The sequence below is a fragment of the Aplysia californica genome, unplaced genomic scaffold (genome assembly GCF_000002075.1).
Source record: "Aplysia californica isolate F4 #8 unplaced genomic scaffold, AplCal3.0 scaffold00089, whole genome shotgun sequence".
Taxonomy (NCBI): Eukaryota; Metazoa; Mollusca; class Gastropoda; order Aplysiida; family Aplysiidae; genus Aplysia; species Aplysia californica.
The window spans coordinates 740,317-754,150 of NW_004797359.1; the positions used below are offsets into that span (position 1 = coordinate 740,317).

Here is a 13,834-nt window from a genome sequence, read left to right on the forward strand (position 1 = left end):
GATTTGGTATCAAAATAGGGCCCCGGAATAGTGGGTTTCCCCCTTAGTTTTACATTCCATGCGCTTTCTTAATGCGGTTGTTGGTGGGCATTTTGTTGCAGTTTTTTCAATATTATTTTCTGTATCTCTTCCTCGCGAAGCAGCTTTTAACTGTTTTAATGTAGACTCGCTGTAAATTTCAATTCACTTCCTCCACCAACAGCCTCTAGCTATTTGCGAAGTCAACATGTTTTTATTCACAGACCAGAACGTTTTTGAATGATCACTATCTTTTAGTGAGGCATCTAAATGGGGAATAGTATTTTTCTAAACCAATTATCTGAGACCTTTATTTGGAACTGTCACTGTTTCTTTTATTAGGTGACTGGTGCTGTTAGCTCAGCTGGTACCCAATGGGGATGCTAGTGGATAGTCCTATTTTTTTTACTTTTTGTTTGTTGATATCTCTCTTCTCCTTTCCCAGTCTGAGAAGAACATTATTCTGCAAGTATACAATGTCAGTCTCTTGAACTCAAAAGCCGGAGTGTTTGTGTACGAACGCTTCTGTATTTTTATGAGAAGAAACTAAGTAAGTAATACGTTTTGAAAGGGTATTGATGTTGAAAGACATTATTTCCTTTTTTTGTGTAAAAACCCTAACATAATCCCCGCTTTCTTCATTTATATTCAGGAAAGAGCGTTTATGTCTTACTCTCTTCCTTTGCATTTCCTCAGGATTTCAAAGCTCCCAAGAAACCTTTCAGAAGGATGGAATACAAAAGTGCCGTTGCTTGGCTGCGTAAAAACAAAATTACAAAAGACAATGGAACTTTATGTAAATATGGAGAAGTAAGTTGACTTGTAGATCCACCTTACTAGGCGCACACTCAATCAGAATTTTTTTTTCTAGATGGAACTAGTGTTTTTGAAAACTAGTATGTCTATTTTTTTTAAACCCAACGGGCCTACTCGTGGGTTTAAGGTAGTAAATAGGTGTATCTGGACATTGGCTGAACAATGAAAAACGATAATAACCTCCCCATACTGCGTATGTAATTCTTCTAGACACTGTGCTTAATGGGTTTTTAAAATCTTGTTCTCATCATTTTATTTTTTTCCTGCTGTCTTTTTACTCTGACCCCTTAGTTTTTAAATAACCTAGATCTAATCATGTGGAGAAGGGTGTTGAACATAGGCTAATTTAGAACACGGTCAAGACTTTCTTTGACCAATTCAAGTCTTATTATTAGCGGGTTGCGGTAGGTAAAGTTCGCTTGACATTGTTGTGACAAGTTTTTGTGGGTTTCCTTTGGCTCTTAGGACATCCCAGAAACTCCAGAGCGCATAATGACAGACACCTTCAACGAACCTATTTTGCTGTTCAGGCTCCCGTCAAAAGTCAAATCGTTCTACGCGCAAAGGTGTCAGGATAGAAGGCGTCTAACAGAGTCTGTAAGTCTCAGTCAAGCTTATAGCCTTTCTTCTGGATGCTTCTTCCATTACAGGTGTCTGGAATGTTGTTGTTTTTTCTCTTTGTAGTACAGCAGTTTATGTCACCTTTTAAGATTTCAACTCGTATCCTGCCTTTTTTAAAAACTGTAATCTAGTAGATCTTGCAAATCTGGTGCATTCCCTTTATTGAGTTAAAGAACAAGAAGATAGGAAACTGAAAAGAAAGCTCAGCCATATCCAGGCCATTTTGAATAATAACTCACTGAACCCTGGCCGGCATAGAATTGCGGCGCCACTCCAAAGGGCCATTTTAACTCTTTTAAAAAAAAAAGAGTTCTGAAAATGTTCAAATTATAGACTTAATTTTTTACTCAGATAAAGATACATGACTTCTTTTTATAGTACTACTAAGTTATCTGCAAAACTATTTTTACACAAAGTTTTAAAATACCGCACTGTCTACCCACTGAATGTAACAGAACCCCCCCCCCCCCCCCCCCCCTTCCAAAAATTCATTATTGTAACTTAAAACGAAGGGGGCTAGGTTTAGATATCTATATTATGTTACTGAATTGTTTTGATACTGTCTTGCAAAGTTTTCAGAGATTGTTTAAAGTATTTTTTTTTTTCATGATAACAATTTTAGGGAAGTGAAAAGATAGTAGGCTTTTAGTAGGTCACCACAGTTGAACTAGTTTTGTATCAAAAGTAAATATGTATTTCATAAATCTGCATTTCCTGTTAGGAAAATGATTCAACTGGCAGAAAAATTATATCATATAGCTTTGTAAGATCGTTGCCTTGGAGAAAAGGGCGAAATCCTGGTCCTGACTATGTTCGGGACCAAGGCCAAGCCAAAATCCCGGCTATGTTCATGACCAGGACTCAGGGAGTCAATTAGTCAATAATAACTTTTTTTTCTTTTTCTGCGAGGTTGATCTCCTAATGCCCAATGTGGGTGAGATTGTTGGAGGTTCCATGAGAATTTGGCAGCAGGAAGAACTGGAGGAAGGCTTCAAAAGGAAGGGAATCAACACCGAGAACTACTACTGGTATATCGACCAGGTATGTCACATGTATAAATGTATGTGCTCAATACACGTATGCTCAGGACCACCCTCTCTAGTATGTATTGATCTGCCCCCAACTGCAGAAGTTAAGAGTGTTCTGCTTGCAGTGTCAATTAATTCTGCACCCATAGAATAGCCCAAGTCTCAAGACTTGTTTTTCATGCTTTGAACGTTTATGTGTGCTTTAAGTTTAAGGATTTAAATCATAAAACATTATCATTATCATTATTATTATTATTATTATTATTATTATTATTATTATTATTATTATTATTATTATTATTATTATTATTATTATTATTGTTGTTGTTGGTGGTGTTGTTGTTGTTGTTGTTGTTATTATTATTTACTTTTAAAAAAAACTTTTAAAAAAATTTCATTTAAAAATTGTTGTTGTTGTTGTTATTATTATTATTAGGCCTATTATTATTATTATTATTATCATTATTATTATTATTATTATTATTATTTTTATTATTATTATTGTTGTTGTTATTATTATTATTATTGTTGTTATTATTATTATTATTATTATTATTATTATTATTATTATTATTATTATTATTATTATTATCATCATCATCATCAGTGAGCTTATTGAAAATTATCTGTTCTCTTTTGCTCTGAAAAACTTCTCTTGCTTGTTGTGGTGGTTTCCTCTGTTGATGAGATATAAAAGGGTCTGTTTGAAACTTCCTTCCAACTGTGTGTCTTTCATCTATGGGTTTCAGATGAACTTGATTATTATATATTGCCTACTCTCTATCATCAATTACCCACCTATTTTCCCTCATGGAAAACAAAATTCTTTCAAAACTTTGTCTACCTAATACACGTACCAAACTGAATGGCGAATAGTTGACATTTGCTCTGGTGTGGTTTGTTCTTCTTTCTCTCCTATCGATTATCTATTGTCAAAATCTCTTCTCCTTCTTTTCTTTGTATGTTACTCTCTAGTGACACGTCCTAATCTTTGGCAATTTTGTGCTGCAAGTGCCATAAAAAGCTTTTTCTAAAACTAAAACTAATTTCTGATTTGTACCTGTATTTTTTTCTGTGTTTTTTACTGTACCCGTTTCTTCCTTTCAGAGAAAATACGGCACCTGCCCCCACGGTGGCTATGGGCTGGGCCTGGAAAGATTTTTGTGCTGGCTGCTCAACCGTTATCGCATCCGCGAGGTGGTGCCTTACCCACGTTTTATCGGGCGCTGCACTCCGTGAGGTTCGCTCCCTGTGAACACCAAAAGACCACTGCAAGACCCAGTGCCTCTTTTCTGTTTGCCTTGCCCTTTTCCCCTTCATTGTTATTGTTTCTACATAGATCTATTTTATGTCGTTGGACAAATTTTTTGTTACCTCTCTCAGTCATTCAAAATGAATTGAAGGATAGTTGATACTCATAAAATCATTTTACTGGATTTTTTTTCTGATTAGTTTTATTTGCTGATTTCGTTCAGTTTATTAGTAGAGGTACTAATTGCTCATCAACCTACATTAAGTATGAACAGGTAAAGGTATTTTGAATGAGTTGCTCCATTATCTGATTGACTTGTTCATTGTGCGGTGTGTGTACTTGTGATGTGAGTCTCTGCAAAGTTTGATTATGGAGAGTGTGATTTTAGGTGAGGGTCTACTTGACAAACTGCAGAAGTAAATGACAGTTCGATCCTGGTGATTACGCAAACGATGAGGATTTCATATCAATGAATGGTAATGATTATATCAACAGATGCAAAACATTGGTACTACTCCTTTTCATTAATAAGTTTCCCTGCTTTAGAAAACAAAAACAGTAAGGCCTATATTGATGACCTTTGGCACAACATACCTTTTTATATCTGCTCTGTTCAACATAGCATCCACCGATGCCAATGCTCTCCTGCATACGCTGTAGCCGGCCGCTTAACGTGCTGACGTAAGTGTATTTATCCAGACTCTGAATTGCCTCTTTTGCTGCTTGAATGATGTCCTCTCTTACTGAAATCGGTGTCCACGAAGGGGTTCTTTCATTTTGGGGAACAGGTGGAGATGACATGGGGCCAGGTTAGGAGAATATTATGGTGGATGTTCCAGCAATTCCCACTCACAGCCTGCCAAAACGTCTGTCACCACCGGGCGTTGTGAACTGGCGTATTGTCGTGATTGAATACAACTCTTGATTCCAATAGCCCGAGTTTTTTTTTTCAAATGGCAGGTCTGAGTTTTCCTTTCAATATATCATCTTGTAGTACTGAGCATTGATTGTAGTACCTGTAGGTACACGCCAGCTCAGAATCACACCTTTTGTGTCAAAAAAGAACTTGTGCATAACCTTGATAGCCACTTGTTTGCGGTGCGCTTTCTCTGGACGTGGTTCATCAATGTCTCTCCATTCGGCAGACTGGCGTTTTGTCTCTCAATGTCCCAGAAATAAACCCAAGTTTCATCACCAGTAATGAATCGATCCAGGAATGTGTTGTGCTCAGTTTGAAATCTCCGTTTGAAATTCAGAGAGAAACTGACCCTTGACTCCTTTTGTTCCCGTGTCATCAAGTGAGGGGCCCATTTTGAAAACCTTTTTTTTTTCTTATCGAGTTTGTTGGTGAGAAGTCTAAATACCGAGGTGCTGGACACTGGTTTCATTTCCAGTCTCTTCGCATGTTTTCCTCTGGTCATCGTTCAGTGAAGTGAGCACTTTAGAGATGTTGGCATCACCATAATATGCTGTGACTAGCTAACCAGGACGACTTTCATTTTCCATCTCTTCTCGACCCTCTGCAACAGCTTTTGCCCAATTCCTAACTGTCTGAACAGAAGGTGCATTTGCTCCCAAGACTGTAAAAAGATCGCTGTGAATCTGAGGAGTAGTCTTACCCAACAGAACAGAATACTTTATAATGACACGAGTGCCATATCTTGAACATGTGTGTTGCACTGTTGAATCTTGTATTTTGCCGGCCATTCTACTCCATGTACCACCAGAATTCGGCACTCGTTTAACAAGATGCCTTCAAATTTTAATGGGACTTTTTGAAAATGTTGGTGTAGAAGTGTACCAAGTTTGGCAAGGCTACCCTGAATACCCTCGGTTTTATGAGAAAGGGACACTTATTTATGAAATGGACCTCATCTCTCAGATAGATATGACTTCTCCCATTTTGTTAGAATGCGGCTGTACCAAACGCAATTCTACATTTCTGCACTGAAGAAAGGGTTTCAGAAAGTTGACCTTATTAAGGCTGCACAAAAATATGATAGCATTGTGTTCAACAACGTTTGTATCTTCAAAGGTACAACATCGTAATTTATTCAGGTATCACAATGGATTGTCATAGTTTGGCATGCACAATTGGTCGCTTTTAAGCCCAAGGGGGCTATCCCGCAAAATGCTGTTTTGAGAAAATCAAAGGTAAAGTTTTTGCCCCCTCTTCAGTTTCTTTAAAAGGCTAGGAGATTTTTCTCTATAACCAAACAAATATACACACCAATGAATCCAAACTTCTCCTATTGGTAGGGCAATGCCCACTTTTGGTGTAGGTTAAGATTTCAGGAAACCTCCGAAATCTGGGTTAACCCGCTTGCCCTTAAAAGGGACCAATTAAGACCACGAATTCCTTGCTTTTCAACATAAATATCGCAAAAACAAGTACATTTAGATTTATCAAGCTGGCATTTTGTTTATTGCTTGTTAGAGTATCTCAGAGTAGGCCTACTCTTGCTCACATATGGTCAAAATAGGAATGACAAAACTCAGAACTGAATTTGTGAAGCAGCGTGGTGGAATCAGGCTCTCGTCAATTTTTGGGCATGTAGAGTTATTTGTATCATCTTAAAGCTTGTTTACTAGTCTTTATTTGGATGAAAAAGTATCCATTTATCTTGAATACAAGTCGAGATATTTACGAAAGAAGGAGGTGGGGGGTCACCTGTTTTCAGAGGTAAAATTAGTGAGAAAATGGCCGCTAAAGGTTAGCTATTTGCTTAGCTTAAGAGTCCGTGGTAACTGAAAATCTACATTTTCTGTGTCTTTAATCAACGTTTTTCAGAAAAATCCCTCAGAAGTGAGTTCTCTAATGGGCATGAAAGGTGTTGAGCCAAAAGACAAAAATTTAATAAAAATTCACAAACCTGCAGAAAAATGCAAGTTTCTTCTTTTTGATTATTTTGACGAGAGCCTGATTCCACCACGCTGCCTCACATTTGGTAAAAATGTCCCTTAATGTGCGAAATTTATTTGAAATTATCAATTGGTGTAATGATGTCGTTGCTTTTGACTTGGGCAGGCAAAGATGACTTGATTGTAGATCTAAATCCTTTACACTGACATAGAGTCAATTTAAATAATTTCCGGGTTGAGTGGATTAGACCTTGCCTGTCATGGCCTACCCGGTTGGAGTAGGATACTGTAGAAAGATGAAATGAACCCTTTTTTAATTATCTGCAGTTTTGGGACCAAACCAATATCTTCGTGCCTTGTAAAAAAAGAAGCTTTATTGAACATGATTGTGTTTCTTTATTTATTTTTGCAATACAGTGATCTGTAGGCTTTAGATAATTTATTTTGGAGAGAAAAAGGGGGGGGGGGTTGAAAGCATTTAAGTGGTTGATTGGCGGGTGCTCTGGTGTGGTTTGCTCCTTCTTTCCTATCATCCCATCAAACATCTATTGTCCTTACCCCTCCTTCTTTTTTTTGTTTGTTACTCTCTTGTAACATTTCCGGCATTTATATAACCTAATTGTGTTGCAAGTGCAATTAGACGCTTGCTAAAACAAAGGAAAACAGAAAAATGACAGAGATACATTCAAATTGAATTGATTTATGGAGAATTTTTTGGTTTCACCCGATCCTGATGGAACACTTTGTTAAAACTCAATAGTTGGTGATAATGTTTTAATGATGTCATATTAATTAGATTTTATCCTTATCTGATAGCTCTCATTTAAAGTTTCACAATGGCAGGGGACGGGGTTTTTATTTTTGGTTAAATTTCTTTACTATCGCTTGCTCCCAACTAATTACATTTTCTGATATCTTTACATCTCTCCCTGGCAGTTTGATGCGGAACGGCTCCACTGTCACATTGTGTTACACCAGCTGGCTTTTAATTGTTTCCAGTTTTCCAAGATGAAGGCAGAGACTCCAGTGTTGCAGCAGGTATTGCACTCAAAAAAGTCATGCGTGGAACTTGGGCTATGTTTGTGTCCAAATTCACTTACGTTGAATTATTACCTTTTAGTTTTGGCTCAAGTTAAGTTTGAGGTGTTTGTTTTATTATACTATACCCTTCTCTTCAGGTAAGGGTATAAAAAGAGGGTAAGATGTGGTGCATCCAAAATGTCAAAGCAGAAAGAGGTTTTTTAAAACATCTATTAGAACTAGGGGTTGGTTGATATAGGTTGAGTGACTTAAAAAGAAATTACCACCCTCTAACAAGTAACTTCAGATCTGTCAAATTTGTACAGCCCGAACTAAAAAGTTAGATCACACCCAGGGCTTGAGAACAGCAAGGTCAGATAAGGTCAATTTAAAATAAAGCAGTTATTTGGATGTTTGTAAAAAAAAAACACTTTAGGTTGTATGTGGTTAGGGACCTGACAGATACTGATAATGCTCCACAATGCTTGCATAATATGATTTATCTTTTATCTTGGTTATTATGCCTATTTTTTCTACTTCCTCAATCAGCTTCACTTTGGATTGAAAGGGGGAGTCAACTAATTGTGTATAATGTCATAGCAAACCTGTGAAACGAGACTAAGGCGGTAACTGCTACTTTAGTAACAAGTATTTTGCTGGCTTTAAGCAATGTTCGGAACATGTTTAGTTTAGGTAATTTTCTTAAACTGTTTAATGTCTACCTAGAGTCAAGAACTTCGGGCTTCATTTAGTCCTTTGGCACACATAGTGAGACAGTTGATGAAATTGATTCTCAGATCAGATAGAACAGATTTATTTGTTTTCGACAAAGCAAGTGCTTGACAAAACCTGGAAGTGGTACAAATCCGATCCTCTTTCCTTTGTCACCCCCTCTGAGTGCCCTGTTGATGCCTCATCCTTGGCATAGGTTTTGTGTTGGATGAATACACCTGAGAAGTTGGAAGTCACACAAGAGACCATAGAAGCTCAAGTATGCATCAGTGAAGGCTTCTTTTAAGACAAGCTACAGTCAAACTCAGATATAACAGGACAGACGGGATCGGCAGTTTTTCCCTGTTATAAGCGAGTCCTGTTATAACCGATATCAAGGGAAACTACATGTACCATTACATCTTCAGCTTACTGTAATATATTCGATTACCGCAGATCCTTTTCCAGTGGCCTGTTTTGCTGACACCAAGATGGAATCGATCAGTGACCCCAACATAATGGGGAGGGGGGGGGGGGGGGGGGGGTATGTGTTTGAAAGTTTGTGATTAGGCAAGCGATCATACAAACAGGCGAAATGTTTTGGTAGAGACAAATTTTAATAATTTGACGGATCGAAAGCAAGTTATACCCGAGTGTGTGCAAATTGAACCCTTTTAAAGCCAGGTTCATATTACTTACACTTATAGAGAAAAAACAGGGATTTGATTTATCACTGTTATATCCAAGTTCCTGTAATAACAGAGGCTGTTATAAATGGACTGGACTGTATAACATTTTGTTGCTTGTTTTTAGGATTTGCTTGACAAAATGTGTATTGCTCTGGGGTTCCTTCTCCTTTATTTGAGTTCTGTTGAATCATGTGCTGCTGGATGCGAGGTCTGCTGTATTGTGTTGTTGATAGCTTCCAATTGAAGCGCAAAAGCGTGTATACTGTTTGATCAGAGTAAACAACATTACCGTGTCGCAAAGCCCTACAAATGAAGGCAAATTGACATCTTTATTAATGAGCAAATAGTAAAAGAGAACAGTATTTGTCGTGAAGTTATGAGGACATTGCATAAATTTAATTGGGTTAATTTTGTTTTGAATATCTTAAAAGCCCTTATATCGCCGACCCCGTGCATCACTAAAATTCGATGGATGTCGGGTTCTACAGTTTTATTTCTAATGTTATATAGACATTTCTAGACAAAAGTCTGATATGTCTTTGATTAAGCATAAGAAATGGACAATTTACTATCAATAGGGACAATTTTGAAAAAGTTGATATTTTGTGGGTTTGTCGGTTTTATCTCAAGGCCGGCGATATGCTTTATGCATGACACTCCAAGTGATGTTTATATTATGCAAAATCAGTAAAACATGTACATGTAATGTGAATTATTATGAGGAAATACTTGAATGATATAAGTAGTAATGAGATAATATGAATGATGTGAAATTGATGTGAATGATATCTGAATTATATAAATAACTATGCATAATGTGAATTATGTAAATGAGGATGGATAAAAGTTGGAGATGTGGACTAGGTAATGATGGATACTGGTAACGTGAATGGGGTACCTCGTTTGGTGTGGATGCCGAATAAACAAGAATGAAATAAGTCAGTAATGTAGCTATGGCTTGAATGAAAATTACAAATGATGTAAACTACCTTTAGAGAATAAAATGTGTATAATGCATTGAGAGTTTCGAACTGTGTAAACTGCAAGTAGAGAAGTGAATAGTGTGTTGTAAGTCAATGAAATACAATGCATGAGACTGGTGTAAATAACAGTAAACCCCCCGGGCAGTGCCACTGACTGAAGTGTCTTTATGCCATTCCCAAAGGGGGGACATTTCTCGTTCATGCACAGTAGAATTTTAAATGGGCTGATTCATCAATGCCACGCTCATAACTGTGCCCGATCTACAACAGGGAACTGCTGCTTTTTCTTTCCTAATCCTTACACTATTGTCATTTTTCCTCTACTTCTTTTGTATGTTTGTCACACTCTTATGACGCACTATTTCCGGGGTGCCTTGATAGTCGAAGCAGACCTTGTGCCGTTGAAGCTAGAGAGGTGGGCAGAGTAAGTCTGATTCCCTGTACGAACTTCTCTGTTGACATCCACCCCTTGGCGCTCATATTATGATCTTATGCAGTTGCGAGCGCTGTAAAAGCTCTACTAAAACTAAAATAACAGTAAAAGAAGTGAATGATGCAAACTTCAATAAGGGGTGCTGTACATGTATGATTGATGTAAAGAGTGATAAGAGATGTGAGTGTGAGTTTTGTAAGTGGTGTGAATTGATTTTATGACACCGAGAGATTTGAGTAACAGCAATTTGAACAATGAAAAATGGGAGTAATATAAACTACAATCAGGATGTGATGAGAATATAAGCAACAAGTAGTTGAACTGAGGGACTTGATGGATGTGAGATAAAATGGGATAGCTTTAAGATGTTTATTACAATTACATCTTTGAGTTGAGAGATGTGGATCATTTATTCTCCAACTGGGTATATACAGGGGCGAAGGCTGACTTGTTTGACAGGGTAATCAAAGTGAAACGGGACCAGATATGGCCTGTCGATATCATACAAGAATCTTACTCGAGGCGCCGACTCTGAGTTGTGAATGAAAACAAATCCGGAATTCATATTGTATGTTCAACCGCCAAAATAATCGGGGAAGTATCTTATTAAATACTAGTTCCAACTAAAATTATATTTAACTTTAGATGTGAATACATAAACACAAAACAAAGAAGCAGAGATGTCAGTACTAGAACTGTATGTTATAGATCTACCAGTAAGTCTAACTCTTTGGTAGAACATGACAATTATCATTTTTTAAATTTCACATTTGGCTGTTTTTGTTAGCCTTTCGCGGCCAGGAGCTGGTGTCATAATCGAGGTCACGATCTGATTATAGGACGGTAAAAAGTCGAGGAAAAAAAAACAAGCACACGCAGCAGTCAAGAGATTATTAGGAGTTAGTTCCCCTCACATTTGTGAGGTTCGACCAGCGTTCGTTAGCATACATAATCAGGGCTTGAGATTGATTATAACTGTGGCCCCAAAGGGGTGAACAGGGTATATGTGGCAATGAAACAGCTTGGACTGCTATGTACATGTTCCTTTCAACTCTATTGGTAGACTCTTCCAGACTCACTTTAAGCTTACTTAATCAAAGCTTGCGACTGCTTGTGGAGTGGCCCGACAGGGGTGAGGAGGTTATTTCTGTGGCCGTGAAACCGTTTTGAATGTTAGGCATACTGTTCATTGTTGATTACGAACGTCTTTTTACATTTAATTTAAGAGGTTTACGTTTAAGGATGAATTTCACAGCGACAATGTTTCAAAATTAGGAAGGGAAGCAGTGATTATTTGATTATATAGACGCTTCGCCCCTGGGTATATAATTAGTTATACATATAATATATTATTATGTAAAACCTTGTACTAAACAAACAAACAACGTCACAAGACTTACGGTATGCAAATTATGATGGATGGTAAGACAGAATTTGAAATCTGTAAGGCAACATCATACCTCTTTTTCTTTTTTCTTTTTTTGGGGGGTGTTTTACGGTCATTATGAGCGCGCGGCACACATTAGATATTTTCAGGTGGCAGGAAATTTTTAATTTTGCTGGCAGCCGAAGCCTACTCTTATCGATTTTAGACCACCAAGGGATCTTTTACCTGCGCAACTTGCACACGGGACCTCCTCACCCTCTTTGCTCCCTCCTCTGGGCTCCTGACTCTTTCTGCAGCCTTTCTACTGCTACTCGTTGTCTCCTTCTTACTACTGTCTTTCTGCCACACCCCTGATCTTCTGGTAGGAAAGATCTACACCTAACCTTCTCGGACAAGGGCGAAAAATCTAGGAGGGCCCGTGTGCAAGTTGCGCACGTTAAAGATCCCTTGGTGGTCTAAAGTCGATAAGAGTAGGCTTCGGCTGCCCCATGGGCAAATTTCAAAATTTCCTACCATCTGAAAAATATTAGGTGTGTCCCGCGCGCCCATATGATCTTATGCAGTTGCGAGTGCCGTAAAACACTTACCAAAAAAAACCCCCCAAAACCCCCAAAATCACGGAACCTCCGAGATTTTTCACCCTTGTCCAAGAAGGCTAGGTGTAAATCTTTCCTACCAGAAGATCAGGGGTGTGGCTGAAAGACAGCAGTAAGAAGAGGCCAAGGAGAAGCAGTAGAAAGGCTGCAGAAAGAGTGAGGGGCCCAGAGAAGGGGGCAAAGGAGGTGAGAGGGGTGGGGGCAGATGGTGGAGATGAAAGCAGACGACAGAACATTGCTGGAGAGCAGGAAAGGGGGTGAAAGAGAAAGTTTTTAAAGAATAAAAATTTTCCGTAACTACCCGGATTCGAACCCGGGACCTTTGAATGAGAGGCGAATAACTTAACCTCTATGCCGCGAGAGCCCCCATACCTCTTTGTGTGCAAAGGCAACGTTCCTGGCAGTGACTTTGAGTCCTTGTCTTATGTTGCCAGCAGCTTTTGCTTTTGTAAGGAGAAGCAAATACAGGTTAACTGAGACAAGGTTTTGCTGTTGTGTTGCTGTTGTTTTTTCTGCACGTTGCTCTTTAAATTGTTATTACGCATTTAAATGAAGGGACTTCTGTAAAAGTAGTCTAGGTTGCTGGGTGTGTGTGGCGTAAGTCAATTTTTGTTGTGTTCTGTGACCTTGTTATTTAGTGTCCTCTTTTACAAAATCCCTGTGGTTATTGATTTTTGTTTGGTCAAACCCTGGCTTTTTTTGCCCATATTATGCTCTTCACACTGTCTCATATTAGTTAATATACATTTATATTACTGTTTCTCTGGCTGTCGGGTCTCAGAATCATTTCAATGAAAATTTTTAGAAAAATAGACTAACTTTGGAGTTGTTCAGAGGAATGCACTTTAACTTAAAGACAGAGACGGGCTAACACTTAACAACTGCTTCTCATGGAAGAATGTAACTATTTTGTACAGTCCGTGCCGGCTTTAAGCACGCCGGCTTAAAGCACGTTTCGGACTCTGGCCCGCTAAACGGCTCTTACCGAATTTTTACTATATAAATTACACGCCTTTAAGCACGGTAACTTCGGCTTCAAGCACGCTTCATTTACAAGACAGTCAATATTTTCATGATGACCCATCGAAGTTCGAACTCAGTCTACACCGCAGCAGTGGAGTGTGTCAAGAGAAACCCAAAGAACGCAAGTGATGGACACACACACTCACACGGGCGGAGAGGAAGGCAGATGCACACAGCCGCGCGCGCGGACATAGGATCTAGCCTAGGCCTAGGGCAATGCTACACTTGACCCAAAAAAATACAAAGAGAGTCGGAGAGACGAGAAAGGGAGGACGGCTACGATTTCACCTTTGACCCTCGCTATCCATTAATCCTGATTGTGTATCACGCTCGAGGTGGGATGAAGGCGGTGGTATGAGTGGCACAGCGGGCAGTGGGACGCACAGGCAGTGTGT

General features: G+C 38.6%; 1 protein-coding gene across 1 annotated transcript in view; it reads left to right on the plus strand.

Annotated features, from left to right (window-relative positions):
* LOC101862860 (asparagine--tRNA ligase, cytoplasmic) overlaps positions 1-10,035 on the plus strand; it is a gene marked incomplete at its 5' end in the record, with an annotated part of 30,010 nt that extends 19,975 nt beyond the window's left edge. The window contains 5 exon segments of the mRNA XM_035968837.1: positions 715-828; positions 1,300-1,431; positions 2,365-2,496; positions 3,591-3,764; positions 7,534-10,035. Coding sequence (XP_035824730.1) covers positions 715-828; positions 1,300-1,431; positions 2,365-2,496; positions 3,591-3,722 — 510 coding nt within the window.
* Between the last annotated feature and the right edge of the window lie 3,799 nt (positions 10,036-13,834).